Source organism: Rhinolophus sinicus, chromosome 14 (assembly GCF_057876585.1).
Source record: "Rhinolophus sinicus isolate RSI-liver-muscle chromosome 14, RSI-T2T, whole genome shotgun sequence".
NCBI classification, from domain to species: Eukaryota; Metazoa; Chordata; class Mammalia; order Chiroptera; family Rhinolophidae; genus Rhinolophus; species Rhinolophus sinicus.
The window spans coordinates 175,585,578-175,602,546 of NC_142514.1; the positions used below are offsets into that span (position 1 = coordinate 175,585,578).

At 46.6% G+C, this 16,969-nt stretch overlaps 3 protein-coding genes across 5 annotated transcripts; 2 read left to right on the forward strand and 1 right to left on the reverse strand.

The window, feature by feature from the left end:
• The first annotated feature begins 2,957 nt into the window (after nucleotides 1–2,957).
• Nucleotides 2,958–7,171, forward strand: PTPMT1 (protein tyrosine phosphatase mitochondrial 1). Its single transcript, XM_019743679.3, has 4 exons — nucleotides 2,958–3,452; nucleotides 3,554–3,634; nucleotides 5,250–5,441; nucleotides 6,722–7,171. Exons 1-4 carry the CDS (start codon nucleotides 3,057–3,059, stop codon nucleotides 6,854–6,856), a joined length of 804 nt encoding a protein of 267 aa, XP_019599238.2. The 5' UTR covers nucleotides 2,958–3,056; the 3' UTR covers nucleotides 6,857–7,171.
• A 241-nt stretch (nucleotides 7,172–7,412) lies between these two features.
• On the reverse strand, nucleotides 7,413–11,994 carry KBTBD4 (kelch repeat and BTB domain containing 4). Of its 3 annotated transcripts, none has more exons than XM_019743676.3 (4): nucleotides 11,858–11,994; nucleotides 10,296–10,913; nucleotides 9,513–9,619; nucleotides 7,413–9,047 (listed from the first exon to the last, which is right to left on the reverse strand). In XM_019743676.3, exons 1-4 carry the CDS (start codon nucleotides 11,874–11,876, stop codon nucleotides 8,187–8,189), a joined length of 1,605 nt encoding a protein of 534 aa, XP_019599235.2. In that variant the 5' UTR covers nucleotides 11,877–11,994; the 3' UTR covers nucleotides 7,413–8,186. The 3 variants fall into 3 exon arrangements, with proteins under 3 accessions (XP_019599235.2, XP_074192491.1, XP_019599236.2); XM_074336390.2 differs by having other exon boundaries at nucleotides 11,837–11,888; XM_019743677.3 differs by having other exon boundaries at nucleotides 11,753–11,888.
• NDUFS3 (NADH:ubiquinone oxidoreductase core subunit S3) lies at nucleotides 11,925–16,836 on the forward strand. Its single transcript, XM_019743680.3, has 7 exons — nucleotides 11,925–12,077; nucleotides 12,188–12,250; nucleotides 13,574–13,671; nucleotides 13,872–14,021; nucleotides 14,923–15,048; nucleotides 15,180–15,299; nucleotides 16,592–16,836. Exons 1-7 carry the CDS (start codon nucleotides 12,017–12,019, stop codon nucleotides 16,757–16,759), a joined length of 786 nt encoding a protein of 261 aa, XP_019599239.1. The 5' UTR covers nucleotides 11,925–12,016; the 3' UTR covers nucleotides 16,760–16,836.
• Nucleotides 16,837–16,969: the final 133 nt, after the last annotated feature.

Genomic DNA, 16,969 nt, shown 5'->3' on the forward strand with positions numbered 1-16,969 from the left:
TGTATTATTCCTTCCACATTTATTTACAGGAAGTCTGTTGTACAGAACTTTCCCTTACCAACTAGGAATATTTGGTTATTCTGAAATACAACTCATACAGAAAAGGCAAGAGAGCACCAATGCTCACTGATGTTGTTCACTAATGTATCCCAAGTGCTGGAATAACTGGAATATACAGGCTGATGACATGGGGGGATTGTAAGGGTGGCACTAAATCTTCTATTTTGAGATATGGACCTCTGGTATAATTCAATTTAATAACTGTAATTTAGCTTGGGACTTTTTCACAGTTTTCTTTCCTTTCTTTGCTTTCCTTCCCTCCCGCCAAAACTTAAAGACTCTGTTTACTATACATTTACTATGCATTGCAATGGTTCTGTTTACTTTGGCCCAGTGCAGGCCTAGTGACTTGGGAGAGGTTTTGCATCTGTATGGGATCCATTCCTGGCTCCAACTTAAATGTACCTAACAGGCAACGGTTGTGATAACCAGTTAAAACTGCGCCTTCCCCCACCCCAACGTACAAAGCTGAATAGAAAATTCCACTACAGGCTGAAGCAATTTACGTCCTAGTTAGAAAATAGAAAATTTCAGGTGAAACAAAGACTTGAAGCAGTAGTCTCCAGCAGACGGTCCAGCTGAGCCTCCTTTTTAATAAATCTTCCTTCTGTAGACTGCCTCGTGCTTTCACAACCTGCTAGCAGCAGTCACAACACAAGCCACTCAATATTTTGAATTGAATGTAAATCCATTGGAATACTGCATAACTCTTTGAAAAAGACAAAATAAATGTACATCTCTCTATATTGACATGGCATAATATTTACAAATATTGTGGAGTGAAAAAAAGCAGGTTACAGAACAGTAAATAATAGGATGAGTCAATTTTTATAATTTGTTTTATATTTTAAATGTATCAAAAATAGGATGGATTAATGGGTGAATATATGATAAAAGAAACAATAAAATGTTAATTGTAGAATTTAGATGGTGGTTATATGGGTTTACCCTGTTCAATTTATTCATTTTTTTATCTTATGAAAATATGCATCAGGAAATGTTGGAAAAATATATGTATAAAAATCTGTATTTCTGACGTGGGTTTGGGGGTAAGGATAGAAATTTTCAGGTTATATGCTTTATATAAAGCAAGTTGTAAATGATTCTTTGACACAGTAATTCCACTTTTAGGAACTTACCCTAATGTAGTAATTCTAAATGTATAAAATATAGAAAAAAATTTTAATGGAGATATTTGGAAACAAAAATTTGGAAATAGCCTGTCTAATAATAGGCAAATGATCATATTATGGTGTAGTAATTAGGTTCGTTATAAATGATAAAGACAATGTAATAATATGGAAAGTGGGTATAACACATTTAGTGAAGAAAATCATGATACAAAATTTGATCAACATTTAAAAAAAAATAGTACACATAGACAACACAGAGTTTATCATACCATGTTTCCAAAAAAAATAAGATCTAGCCGGACAATAAGCTCTAATGTATCTTTTGGAACAAAAATTAATATAAGACCCAGTCTTATTTTACTATAAATAAGGGATTAGTCTTATTAATATAATTAATATAATATAATATTAATATTGGGTCTTATATTAATTTTTGCTCCAAAAGACACATTAGAGCTGATTGTCCAGCTAGGCTTTATTTTTGGGGAAACACGGTATGTCCCAACAATTCCACTTTTAGGTAGAAATCCAAGAGAAATGAAAACATACGTCCACACAAAAACATCTATGAATGTTTACAACAGCATTATTCAGAATAGCCAAAAAGTGAAAAAAACACAAATGTCTATCAACTGATAAATGGGGAAACAAAATGGTGTACCCATACAATGGAATATTATTTGACAACAAAAAGAAATACAGTGTTGATATATGTTACAACATGGATGAACCTTGAAAACATTATGCTAAGTGAAGGAAGCCAGACACAAACGACACATAGTGTATGATTCCATTTATTTGAAATGTCCAGACTAGGTAAATCTATAGAAACAGAAATTAGTGGTTGCCTAGGGCTGGTGGGTTGGGGGTAAGTGGGGAGTACTAATGGATATGGGGTTTCTTTTGGGGATGATGAAAATGTTCTAAAATTGACTGTGGTCATGACTGCACAATTCTGTGAATATACTAAAAACCATTGAACTGAAAACCTTAAGTGGGTGAATTATATAGTATGTGAATTATATCTCAATAAAGCTATTATAAAAAACTTTTAATGGCACACATAGAAAATAAAATTGGAGGAAAAAATAAATGTACTGTATTTGAGGTTGTAGGATTACGTATTACTTTTATAAGGAGAAAATACACCTGTTTTAAAAGCATATCTCTGACAACTATTTAAATGTAAATAAGCAGCATTACAACCATTCCTCAACCTCTTTGTAGGTTGTGGGTTTTATATTTAAGCTTATCCTATTTTCTTATATTGTATTTTCATAATATATTGGAGATATTACATTTCTTTCATAATATATGTATATATTGTGGTTTGGTCAGGAGGAGGGAGTCATGACTTTAGGTGGGACGCGAAGGGGAGCGTGGGAAGGGCCATATCAACCCAGGATCCCTGTTTGTCCAGGTTCAGGCCCTCTCCAACTAGGTAGCCCCTTTGCTTAAAAGCTCAAAGCCCCTTCCACTCACCCCTTTAGGGTTACCCCAACCACAGAGCCTCTTCCCGGTCTGGTCTCCTTTTCTGGTGGGGTCACCCCTTCACCAAGGGTCATATCCCTCTCCCTCTGGCCCGGATTGGGGAGCGTCACAGGCCCCACTGGCCATGGGCTAGAACCCCGTCTCCCTCCGCCAGGGTCACAGTTCGAGACGCAGGAATCAGATCCCCCTCACCTGGAGTCACAGCCCCCTCCCGAGGGAAGGGGGTCGCCGGCCACAGGCAGGGGACAGTTTCACACGCGGTAGAATCACAGGCCCTGGCCCAGGACGCGCTCTCCCTCGGCCGAGGTTCTAGTTTCCCTCCCAGGAATCCCTGGTCCCTCCCCCGAGGTCGGCGGCCCCTCCTCCATTACCATGCGGGAGGTCCCAGGATCCCCAGCCATTACCGCGGAGTCCGCGGGGGCCAGGCCCGAGATCTCGGCGCCCGAGGGGCCTGCGCCGGCCGCGTTGCCTTCGCGGGAGGCCGCGGACGAGTCGCAGTCGCCGTCCTCGTCGCCTTCCTGCCGCTCCTCGCGGCCGCCGACCGCGAGCCCGGCGGTGGACGGGTCGCTGCTGCGCCAGGCCCCGTGGGTCAGGATGTCGGCCGGCGAGTTGCTGGAGGCCGGCCTGGCCCGGGTTCTCTTCTACCCGACGCTGCTGTACACAGTGTTCCGTGGGAAGGTGCCGGGCCGGGCGCACCGCGACTGGTACCACCGCATCGACCGCACCGTGCTGCTGGGCGCGCTGCCGCTGCGGAACATGACGCGCCGGGTGAGCCGGGCCGGGAGGCCGGACCGCGCCGGTCCTGGGAGCTGGGCGAGTGCCGCCCGGGCCTCGGAGGCCGGTTCTGAGCCCCCTCTTTACCTCGGCAGCTGGTACAGGACGAGAACGTGCGGGGGGTGATCACCATGAACGAAGAGTACGAGACCAGGTTCCTGTGCAACTCTTCAAAGGTGAGGGGCCCTGGCCCGTACGGGGGAGCTGGGGCCGGGGCGCCGCCAGCCTCGCCCACCACCTGGGGCCTGAGAGAGCGGGAGGAGGTTGTGGGAGGGGCGCTGCAGATGACCGTGCCCCATAACTGGTGTCCCAGGCTTTTTTGCCTCCTCAGGAGGAGGGTCTGGTACTCGAAGCTTAAATGGCCGCGGCTGGTGATAGAAACGAATTGTGAAATAAAACTCTGTTGTGAAATGCATTTAAAAATAGAGTTGACAAAGTCTGATTACTCCTTTGTGTGTAAATGTATTCTTAATATCGGTAACGCAAATCAGTAACCAAAACTGAAAGGCAGTTTTTCTGACTTGCTCATTTCATTCGTTCCACACACATTCATTGATCACTAAGTATGGATCTGTTAGCACGGAGTAAGGCACTGCCCTAGACATTCAACATGAAGGCCCTATAAACTCTGAAAAGCAAAGCTACTCCCTCACCCCTACCCCTCAGAGAGTAAATTTATCATAAAACCACCCATTGAAAAACTACATAGGGTTCATTTGGCTCTGAGTTGAGGGAATTTTTATTCATATGTTAGAGATACAGTGGAATTCCAAAGTACTATCATAACGAAGTTCACGCCTAAAACATGACTTCCATTAAATGTGAATGCCTGCTTGTGGAACTCTCCACAGTGGTTATTAGACATTGCCCTCCCTATCTTTACATAAAAATGTTGCCCTATCTTTATAGTGTTTGACATCTATTAGCACTGTACAATTGTATTTCTGGTTTAATCTACTGATACAGCTGGATGAATATGCTGTTAGTGCAACCTGTAGATTTTTTGAAATCTTAAAAAACATTGTGACTCACATTTAAAATACATTGATTAGCGATGGCATACATAGGGTTTCCCTGCCCATTCTCAGGAATTTTTTTTTTTTTTTTTTTGCTTTCCCGTTCCCAAATCCCAAGAAAAGTTGGTGGGGAAATCGGGAAAATTGGCTCCTTGAACCCAGGTGGTTGGTAGTATGGGCCGTCACTTTGTGGAAATGATTCATCGTGGAGAACAGAAAACAGTTTATATCTCGGGATTAGGGAACAGGAAAGCAAAAAAAATTCCTGAAAACGGGCGGGAATTCCTCCCTGGAAACCCTAGGCACCAGATATACAAAAAACAGTTGTACAGCTTTTGCAGGTGAATTTTATACAGCTAATATTTTGCAGCTAAAAATTCAAATACCCAAAGGGCCCTTTAAGGACACTTTAAATCTTGGACATAATTCTAACTAAGCAGCATAGCTATTGTTTGAATGAAAGACCAACTGTGTAGGTCAGCCATTTTAAAAAGGTTTCTCAGGGTGGCTGGTTAGGTCAGTTGGTTGGAGTGTGGTGCTGGTGACACCAGGGCTGCCAATTCGATCCTCGCCTGGGCCACTGTGAGCTGTGCCCTCCTTGGGAAAAAAAAGATTTCTGTAAGAAGTTTGTTTAGAAAATAGTAAACAATATATTTACATTGTGGAAAGCACTGAAGCTTCCTTGTTGCTTTGCTGCCTCTTGGGAGCCCATCTTCATACCACTAACATCAGGCTTTTTTCATTCTCTTCTTTATGGTGATGGACCTGGTTCCAGGAGTGGAGGAAGGTAGGAGTTGAGCAGCTGCGACTCAGCACAGTAGACATGACTGGAATCCCAACCTTGGCTAACCTCCGGAAAGGAGTCCAGTTTGCTGTGAAGTACCAGTCGCTGGGCCAGAGTGTCTACGTGCATTGTAAGGCTGGGCGCTCCAGAAGTGCCACTATGGTGGCAGCATATCTGATTCAGGTAGGAAAGGTCTTTCTGGACTGGTCCCATTTACAGCAGATTTCCAAAACTTCAGTAGCATGGTCTACTGGTGGGCCTTGCTGGAAGGAGCCATGTTTCCAGTCTCAGAGCTGGGAGGTGGAAAGCATCTGAGCATTGGAGATAGGCTGATCTGTGCCTTTGCCACCTGCCAGCTATGCGACTTAGGCAAAGGTGGCTTCCCCTCTCTGATGCTGTTTCCTCAAACTAAATGTGTCATGAAGCTTGAATGAACAGGTATGTCAAGCACTGACCTACAACAAACACTCAAAAAATGGAGTTACAAAGGATGTTAACACCAGCAATAGGCCAGAAATACGTTATAAATAGCATGTCAGGAAATCTACTACTGTAAATAGTGCTGGTCACTTACAGCTCTAGAGTACTCAGATTTCAAGTATTTCAGAGTAGAGTTCTGGACATTAGTTTCTAGAAACAGGACCCAATGGAATTTTGCCTGTCAATTTGTTGTTATTGTCAGCAGGTGGGATACTTTTAAAACTATTTGGAAGCAATACTCTAGTCCATCATTCTTTGTTACATGGCCCCTTGCTGTATTCGTTTTTGTTACCTATTGGCCCCTGCAGAGCATTTACTAACTCATGTGGATAGTTTAAAGAAAAAAGTGTAAAAACAACCAGCCTGTCCTGTTTATGTTACTGTGACTGGTGAGTATATGATTTAACAATACTAAAGCTTTGGTCATTTAGGAATGTTTGCCGGAAACAGGGTCTCTGGAGGATATTTTGGGCTGAGTAAGAATTGAACCAGCGGCTGAAAATCTATATTGTCCTGGTTCTATTGAGTTCTAAACCATTAAGTATCCTTAGGACACAAAGATAACCTTCTTAGTCAAATTTAAAAAGTGCTGTTTTTCTAGCTGTGGTGACAAGATGCATAGAAACACCTACTCTTTCCAGGAAACTTGAAACCAACTGTCCACCCATTTCAGTGAGGACATCTAGTAGGCCTAGGCAGGCTTGAATTTAGGACCTAAGCTTCACATGTTCAACCTTCTTTTTCTAGGTTGAATTAGGTTGAAAGACTGACTTGTCCCCCCAGCCTGTAGCATAGTAATTTGGGACTGGTTAACTGAGGGCATTAAAGTGCGCTCCTATTTATAATATATCGAGCATGGTTTTTAACTCCCCTCAAAATGGAATTTTTTAAAAAAATGACATTCGGGGAGCCCTTTAGCACCTGTCAAGGATACCTTACACCTGCTTCTTTCTTTCTCTTAATTCCCCAACGCTGTATTTCAGGTATACAACTGGAGTCCAGAGGAGGCTGTAAGAGCCCTCACCAAGATCCGGTCACACATCCACATCAGACCTGGCCAGCTGGCAATCCTCAAAGAGTTCCACAAGGAGATGACTGCAGAGGCAGCACAGGAGTGACACATCACACGTCACAAGCATGAAGTATGTGGACTAGAAAGAACTCGACAACCCTGCTGGCTATAGAATAACAAAGTTTCACAGGACCAAAGGGGCTTAAGCCCAGACTGGCCGTAAGAGAAATGTGCTAAGGAATGGATAATTTTGCTCTCTTTTGTCATTTCATTTTCCTGAAATAACACTGTGGTATAGCTAGAAAGATTTAGCATGGCTTCTGCTCACAGGGCATGGGAATGGGGGATAGAGATGAGCTTGTCTTATTTTTTTAAATAGGGACAAAGAAATCTATTACACATCTAATGCTGTACCTAATGATATCTAGCACCGTAACTCAAAGGCATTGGACACTAGGAAAAGAGGAGAAATACTCAGCTCTGGCTCTTTGCCACTGTCAGAAGCTCAATTCATTGGCCCCTCACTTTTGGAGCAGTGATCCTGGGTGGAGAAAAGGAAGTACGGGATTCAATCCGTATTGCAGCGGACTTGAAATACGTTGGTCGCGTGATTCATCTCCCTTAGGAAGTCAGCCCTTCGGAATTCAAAACAGACACACATGTTGCTTCAAAACCTTTTATTTGTATAAACAGTTCCTAGCTTTTGACTTGGCTTAGAACTTCTGAAGGAGTAGAGACCTTACATATTTGAGTTTGAAAAATGTTTCTGCGATTAATCAAATAATCCCTTCTACTTTTATTCTGGCTTATCCTTTAGAATAAGCCAGAAGTCAAACCCGAGTATACATTTCCTGACAGACAGATGAGAAAACAGTAGACTGAACGTCCGAATTCTGGAATTGACTCTTACTGGTGAAGGACACCTTCGGCTTAACCCATTCTCCCAACCAAAGCCTGAAGGAAAACTCTTGAACACCTAAATTTTTGTAGAAAAATTACCAAGTAGCCACTTTGCAGGCTACAGAAAAAAAGGGCGACTGGGCATCTTTCCTTCTGTCTAGGGGTCAGGGGTGCTTCTGTTTAACAGTGATCAGGTAAAGAGGGGAGGCTGTGCCTAGTATCTGAGAAGGGGCTTGCTCTAAGCCCCTAAGCAGTCTGCAGTGAGGCACAGGATTACCAGGAGACGGCAGAGAACAGGCTGGCCTTTTCTCGGTTCACGCAGCCAGCTGAGCAGCAGCAGCAGCAATCTCAAAAGCCCCAAATGGGCCACCCCTATGGGTTCAGGGAAGGGCTGAGTGCTGCCTTTTGAACATGTGCCAAAAAATAACATAGTACTCTGAACTGGGACTTTGGGGACTTCAAGTTTGGAGGGGTAGGTGCTGGAAAAGGGGAGAACAAAAGTCAGCTGCTTTCCACCACCCCCCACCCCCACAGCCTTAGGCCAACACAAACTGCAAGTTGGTGAGAAGCACCTTAATTCCTCTGGTGACAGTTATAGCTGAAGTGGCAGGGTCAAGCTTGTATGTGTTGGCATCCCCCTTTTTATATCGGTCCCGAAAAACATAAATGCTCCCGTTACAACTGGCGATCTTCCAGAGGGATGGGGCAGAGCTCCAGGCCTCAGGAAGGCAGAGCCGGGTGAAGCTGTCAAGCAGGGGATTGAAGCACACCAGGGAGTCCCCTTCAGCCACGATGAACACCAGGTCCTTGTGCACAGCTGCGTGCATGTGGCCTGCGAAGGGCAGTACATAGGGCTTCACGTAGCACTTGTCTGTGTCTGTATCAAAGCACTGGATGAGCCGGGAAGGTTTGGTGAAGAAGTCCAGGTCACTTTCCTCCCCCCCTAGTAAGTAGATGATCCCGTTGAGGTTGGCTCCAGCAGCCCCTGACACAGCCACCTCTAGCTGCGTTGTCTCTGTCCAGACATTATCACCTACCCGGTAATAGATAACTGCATTGGAGAGGGAATCTTGCAGTGTCTTGCCACCCAGTGAATATATGGCATCTTTCCCGGGCACAGACACCAGGGTGTGCTGGAGCCGGTCCCGGGGCAAGGGCGCGCACCACTCCCAGTCCACGGTGGCATTGTTGCACTTCCACATGCGCCGTGGGATGGACCCTCCCACCACGTACAAGTCTCCACCATGCTTGCAGGCTGCAGTGATCTGGTGGCATAAGCTGTTTTGGCCACTTACACTGATAGAGTCATCTTCTGCACAGTGCAAGGACACAGCCAACGAGTGGGTACGAGATGACTCTTTCCCGATCAGATAAATGTGCACATTCTCCCCAATTTCCTATTGGCAAAATTAAAAATGATATCTATCGGTTCTAGGCTGAAGCTCAACCTAGACACATGTCCTTAAGGCCCTGGACCACACACCTGTATCTTGCTCTAACGTACTCCCCTCTAGTTTCTGTGTGTCATCCTGTCTCTCCTCCAATCACTTTCTTTCAGGCCTTTTAAGCTGGGGCAGAGAATCTATTGCACTCATCCTTTCAGCTTTTTAAAAACTATCATGAGTTGGTGCTTCAGACAAAGGGTGCTCGCGATTATTAATGCAGTGATGAAAGTAGTTATCTCAAGGAGCTTTGGAGCTCAGAGGCTGGTGGCTTTCGGGCTCACACATGTATCCTCCTCCTCAGCTGTTATCAACTTCAAGCCAGAGACCTTATTCACCAGCCATCAAAGAGGCCAGGCCAATTGATGGCTATGATGCATGGCTATTATTGTCTCCCAACCCTAAAGAAATCTGCCTTACCTTCAAGCTAGTCCTGAGTGACTCTGCAAAAGCCTCTCTTTCCTCTTTATTAAAATTGATCCAGGCCTCTATTGCCTCTGTTGGGTTCTGGGAACATGGAACTCCATCTGTGAGAGCCAGAGGAAAGTCAAGGTCAATGGCAATCTGACAATCTGAAAGGGAAATTTAGAGCCAGAGGCTTTAAAGATGTGAACCACTTTGTTAGACTACCACCTTGTACGTATGTGTGTGTGTATGAGGAATTAACCGAAAAGTTGCCTTGTTTCTTTTGATCAAAATGCATGGCTTGATACACTACCATTTGTCATAGAAGCAATCTATTAAGCTGCAGAGCTTCACACTTAAATTATGATTGTACCTCACTTGCAGGGCCGGGATTGTTACCTAAAGTTGGCCCATCACTTAATTTTATTTTTAGATATCTTGGCTCATCCATCAATAATTTACTTAGGTAACTAGTCCCACAGTTACGTGCAAAATGCAGGAAGGATGAGAACTTATGCACAGGAGAGATTACAGTATAAATACAAATAGTTCTTCACTACCTTTTGTGGATAAGTACTGCTTTTATTTTCCTGGCTTCTTCCTCAGTAAGGGACTCTGTCTCTGAAATCACCTACACTAAATCTCAATTTAATTTCTCTCAGAAGGTATCTAAATTCCTACCAATAAAACTGTAAACTAACACCAGGAAGCCTGAGGGTTCCTTTCTCCTGAACTAGAACATCTGCTGAACATCATACCCAAGTAGCTGGGTATGATATGGCCACTCCCTCAACTTACCTGAGATGATATCAGTGAGTAGATGGTGGGGCAAGTGGAGAAATTCCTCTGTGCTCTGCAGCTGGGCCAGGTGGGCCTTGGCACAGTGCTTGGCAGCAGTGTAGAGCTCAGGATCACTGTGCCGATCTGCCAGCCACATCACCTGAAGGCAGTTGCCCACCTGCACAGTGCGGGCCAAAAACCTTGAACATTCCTCAAAGAGAGATGTCAGCTGATACATGTCTGACACCTCATAAATTTCCTGCAGTTCATCAGCTCGAAGTTTCACAGTCCCATGGTAGATATAATCAACCAGGAGCTGGAAAACAGACTCGCTGACATCCTGCAGCACAATCACCCGGTTGTGGGCCTCCTTCAGGTTGGAAGTGAACATGGACCTGAAGAAGCAGCTCTGAGCTGAAAGGACCAGCCGGTGGAGCTGAAACTCCCGGCCTTCCACTGAAATGGTCACATCAGCAAAGAGCTCTTCCTCCAGACACAGTTTCATGATGCCCTGAGCCACACGGCCTGAGTGTGAACGATCTTTGAAAGTGTACTTCACAAAGTAGTTCTCATCCATGGATGCTCCAGGCTCCTCTGGTGATTCCATGGTAGCCAACTTCTCTCTCTGCCAGCTGTCTGCAAAGCAACACCACACTCAGTAACTTGGGGAATCCATAACCACAACCTATTAATCAAACCGTCCAATTCAGGGTAGAAGGAACAGTGAGAGCAAAGTGGGCCCAGATGGACCTTAGTCCTGGCCCTGCTGATAACATCTCTGATGCTCTCCTTCAACCACAGGTGGGTTCATCCTTCTGCAGTGGTACCCCATCCATAATAAAGTCAATAAAATTTCCTACTCCGGGTGTTAACAAGAAAACACTGAATACTCCTTTCCATGATGTAACAAAAGACTTGGTATTTAGGTCAACACATGAAAGGGAGGAGCTGGAGGAAGCCTGTGACCTTAAAACCCTGGCAATAAACCTTACAAATCAAATAACTATTGGGTATAAAAATAGTGAGGCTCTGAAGAGCAGAGCAAGACAAAAAAGACCCCCAAGACCTTGTTTCGGGAGAGCCCCCAGTCCCTCTATCCTACCCCCCTGCCCCGCCCCTCTGCGCGCGCGTGGAGTCCAGATTCCAATAAGAGGCTTGGCTGGGACATGTCAGCCCCCCACATTTGCTCTTTTCTGAGCTCTCCCTCCCTTCCCCGCTTGACCTAATGACTCCCCAAGGCTCCATCCCAGAACTCGAGACAGCCCAGCGGTCCCTAGACCAGGGCACAGGGAAGCCCTTTGCCACGTGCAGTGTCGCCTCTCCACCTGGAGTCACCTGGGAAACGGTCGCCAGGGAAACCGTTCCCCTTCCCCCCATCCACCATGCCAGCCAGCCCTCGTCAAAAGCTTAGTTTAGGGAGCGGGGAGGGGTATGGAATGTGGAACCAGAACCCCCGCCCCTTCCCCTCGTCTCACCCGTCTGGTTCTTTAGGGTCCTCGCTTTCTCTCCCGCCTCTGACACACCAAGCTAGGGCCACGTTCACCTCACTTTTTCCCTACCTGCTTGCCTCGTTTTCTCACCTGCGTTCCCTCCTTTCATTCCGGAATCCGGAACCTCCGCCTACGGCACCGCGTTCGTCCGGAAGAAGGTATAATGCACACTTCCGCTTCCCGTCCGTGCCCTTGGGGCTCCGTAGCCTGTGGGTCGTACCTCCGCTACTTGATCTACGTCTGAGAAACATGGCGGCGGCGGCGAGGGGCTGGTGGCGGGGGCTTGTGTGGGCCGTGGCGCTGCCCAGGGGTGAGCAGGGGACAGCGGATGAGGCCCGGGACAAGAGCAGCGGCGCGGCCATCGCAGGGAGCCCCTCAGGACTCACCTTGAGCTCCTGTGCCTTTTATCTCCCCGTGCAGTGGCCAGGCGACCCTCGGTGCTGCTGCCGGTGAGGAGGGAAAGCGCTGCCGCCGACACGCGCCGTGAGTATGTGCGGGCCTGGCCCTTCTCGGGACTACAGGCGGGGGCCCCTTCACTTCTTCGGTCAGATGTTTATCCTTGTTCTGGGATGCCCTTCCCTGTGACCTGGCAAATCTCTGCTTGTCCTTGGAGATCTGACTGCAATGGTCCCCACTCTGCAGGCAGAATCGGGCTCTTCCTGTGCCCTTAGGCCTCACTTCTGGCACTGATTGCCCCTTTGTCCATTTCCATGATTCCCTTTTACTCTGTTTAAACTGTCAGCTGTTTGAGAACTGGAAATATAACCTCGGGACTCAGAGCCCAAGGTAAAGCCTGTTATAATGGTAGCTTACATTAATTGAGTACTTGTGTGCCAGGCACCTTGCGAACTGTTGTAGTGAATGATCTTATTTAATCCTCACAACAATCTTACGAGGTAGATAGTATTGTGCTCTTCATGCAATCGATCAGGAAACAGCCCACAGAAGTAACTTGCCCAGGGTCACAGCACCAGTGAATGTAGGCCAAGCCTGCTTGCTTCCGTTATCCTACAGCAGGGGTGTCCATACTTTTTCTACGTTTTTCACCAAGGGCCTTATGCGGTAAAATACACAAACAGTGGGATCGAGGTGAAGTACGTATTGCCTCACCTGGTTTATTTAAGTAAACTAAATATATTTTTGGAGTTCGCTGCGGGCCAATTAACAATGGATCATGGGCCGCAGTTGGCCCTTGGGCTGCAGTTTGGACACCCCTGTCCTACAGTCTATGATGTGTAGGTGCTCAGTGATTTATAGTTGCATGAATGAGTGTATAGAGAGATTTTACAGTCAACATAAGCTGCCTGTGAGTCAGGAGACCTGGCGTTTCCCCCTCAGTCCTCAATTTCCTCATCTATGGGGGGGGGGGGGGAGTTTCAACTAGATAACCTGTGATGGCTCTTAAGCCTTGAAGTTGTTCACTTGAGAAGCTGCTGTGAGTCAGGTGCTAAGGAGATACACAGAAGCAAAAGTTCTGGTTCCCACGCTTAACTCCTGGTAAGGGAGCTGAGACATATGCTCCTTTAGCAGAAATGCAGGTATTGTGAAGGAAGAACTATGGAGTAGTTCTGAGAAGAGGTAGACACCCCAGCGGCAGTAATGTGTTCGTGTACTGTGTATGTGGCCTTTCCCTTAAGTTTTCATCATTTCCTATTCCCTGGAAGAGGAACCCTCCACCCTCACCTTTCTTAAGGTTCTGCAGAGAGCCCTGCTGGGAGACAGTATGCCTTACAAGCCCAAGAGACTGGCTGCAGGGCTGGCTGCCGCCTTCGCCATTCCTTTGTTAAATACGCCTTCTCCTTCCAGCCACTGTCAGACCACGGAATGATGTGGCCCACAAGCAACTCTCAGCTTTTGGAGAGTATGTGGCTGAAATCCTGCCCAAGTATATCCAACAAGTTCAGGTAACATTGCCTACTGTTGTTTGGTCTGGGACAAGAAAACCATATTCTCAGGCCATGTGGAAGTGGGCTTCCCGGTATCAAAGTAACCACGGATTCCTCCATCCCAACTGGGCTTTCTCTCCTTAAACCAGGAGAATCAGCTGAAGTTAGCTGTTCCCTCAGTAGCTCTTTGTTGTGTCTGCCCTCTTGCATGTCTGCAGGTGTCCTGCTTCAATGAGTTAGAGCTCTGTATCCATCCTGATGGAGTCATCCCGGTGCTGACTTTCCTCAGGGATCACACGAATGCACAATTCAAATCCTTGGCTGACTTGACGGCAGTGGACATCCCCACCCGGCAGAACCGTTTTGAGGTCAGTAAGAGATTTGAAAAATGGTTTGGGAAGGAAAGAAAGAGGACAGAATAGTTTTAGGGTGAGCTACCAATGGGAATCATAGCCTTCTTAGTTTTAGTTTGGGTCAAACAGTTCAACATCGCAGTTAAACTGGGGCCTCAGAATCAGGCAGACCTCAAGTTTGAATCCTGGCTCTGCCACTCATACGCTGTGTGACTTCCAACATTTTGTTTAATCTTTCTGAGTTATAGTTTTCTTATGTGCAGAGTACATATAAAATTGTCCCCATTTCAGAGGGTGGTTGTGAGGATTAAATGAGACATCACTGTTAGATTGTTAGCACACAGTCAATTCTCAATACATTCAACTGTTGATATTTACTGATCATATCCTGTTTGCCAGATCCTGGGGTTGAGAGAAATAACACCTCCAGAAGTACAGGCCCTCCAGAAGTCCCCCACACTCTAGTGAGGGGAAGGACACATAAGCAGCTGACTGTAATAACATCTAACACGAGGGATGTTAAGAGAGACGGTATAAGAATGCAGGAGGGCCACTTAGCCCTGTCTGGGAGGCTTCTTTGAAGAGAGAGAGAATGTTTGTGCTGAATCTTGATGACAGGAGAGCAGGAATTAGTCCAGTGAGGATTGGGGTTCGGGGACATGCAGTTGGGAGACATCCCAGACAAAGGGAATAGTGTGAACAAAAATGAGCGTGCTGATGTGTGCTACAGTGTGACCTCGGCCTTTGGAAGCATAGGAGGGTCTTGAGGTTTTGAGCTTCAGGACAGAAGGCAGGTTCACAGGGTGGAACCCAACCCACCCTGTATCCTCATCAGTGATGTTCCCACTTGGACTCCCACCTCAGACCCTTCAGCCTGTGGCCACCTTGGTTCTCTAGCTCCCTCTGTTCTCCCTAGATTGTTTATAACCTGCTGTCTCTCCGCTTCAACTCCCGGATCCGTGTGAAGACCTATACTGATGAGCTGACACCCATCGAGTCCACTGTCTCTGTGTACAAGGCGGCCAACTGGTATGAGAGGGAGGTGAGTTACTGGGCATGTTGGATCCTGCCTCTGGGCCAGCGTTGCAGAATTGGTTGAAACTACTGGATGCAGCATTGCCCTTCACCCGTTGGCCATGATGCACTGGTTGCCTGAGGGCCTCTTTTTTCTAGATATGGGACATGTTTGGAGTCTTCTTTGCTAACCACCCTGACCTAAGAAGGATCCTGACAGACTATGGCTTCGAGGGACATCCTTTCCGGAAAGACTTCCCTCTGTCTGGATACGTTGAGGTAGGAGCCTTGGCAGTGGGCAGCAGCCTCAGAGAGGGGCTGGCAGGGAACCGGGGGGTCCTCAACGTGGCAGGAAATGTAGTGTGTGGATTATGGTAGTTTAAGAGCATCGGCTCCAGGTTCAATTCCTGGCTCCACTTTTATAATCTGGGGCAAATTACTTAATTTCTCTATGACACAGTTTTATCATCTGCAAAATGGGAACAATAATACTACTAAACTAATAAGATTTGCGGTGAGCTAAATGATATATGTGTAAAGCCTGCTGTATTACCAATGCTCAGTTGATGTTAGCCATTATTGTAGTGGTCCTTTTAATGACCAGGGCAGCCTTGAGGACACTTAGTTTGTCCCCACAGAAAGTGGAGTATCACTTTACTCCGCCCTGGATCTCTGAGAAGGGAACTGATAAGGAAGACACTAAATGTTCAGCCCTTGAGAATGGCCAGGGGCAGGAGCAGTAACATGACTACAAGGGCCTTATAAAGAATTTCAGTGCTTTACTTCACCACCCATGTGCTGCAGCTTGTTTATGAGCAGGAGGATCTAGTGTATACATACACACAGGTGATTTTGTAGCAAAGTAATTTTTTAGAAATGTTCAGATAGTGGCAAGCCAGCCTTTCTCTTTAGTACCCAACTGCTCCTGTTTTCTTAGTATTTGGCCTGGTTCCATTTCCTTCTCAAGCTACTTCTGGTCAGGGCTACTTGCTCTCTTCTTCCTTTTCAGTCATCACTACTGGCCCCCTAATCTGGTTTGCCCCTTCACCCCAGCACCTGTTTGTTCTTACCTTATCCAGCTGCTCCTCCAGTAACAAGAAAAGCCATGCCAAATTTATTGTCTTCCAAATTTCCTGCCTTGCATCTTGACAGTGGTAATGCCAAGTCCACAGGGCCTGACCTTGAGTGCTTGCCAGTTTCGGGTTACTCTTTTTCAGCCACTGACTTGCTCCCTAGTCCTGGCCAAATGCTTACCATTACCTTATGAGTGTGTGGATGGGTGAGCAAGGTCAGTCATGCTGGAAAGGGAGCTCAGAGCTCATGCTGTGAGGACGGTGGGCAGGGGAGCCTGCCCGGGTGATGGCAGGGCATGAGATAGAGGCCATTTGGGACTGTGGTTGGGGTGTGACTTGATAGGGAACACAGACGTGTATGGAGACTTGGTGACGGGCCGGGACAAGAGTCAAGAACAGAGCAGCAAATGGGCTGGGGAAGTCACCCCTGGCCTTGGGAAAGTAGGCTGCTTACTGTAACAAGGCCTTCCTCAGTGCCCAAACCTTTCTCTTCTGCAGTTACGCTATGACGATGAGGTGAAGCGGGTGGTGGCCGAGCCGGTGGAGTTGGCCCAAGAGTTCCGCAAGTTTGACCTCAATAGCCCATGGGAGGCTTTCCCTGCCTATCGCCAGCCCCCCGAGAGTCTCAAGCTTGAAGCCGGAGACAAGAAACCTGAAACCAAGTAGCTCCAGGGAAGGCATGTGGATCCTAGAAAGCGCCTTATCTGTAATTGAGTGTCCTGTAAATAAAATCCTAGACTGACCGCTTGCTGTGTGCTTCTCATCATGAAGCTTTGACTCAGGAGAGGGGAGGTGCAGAAGGAGTTTTCCCTGCTCCTGTAGAGAGACTATCAAATCGGAGTCTGTTTTAATGGGACTAAATAGTGCAGTTGGAGA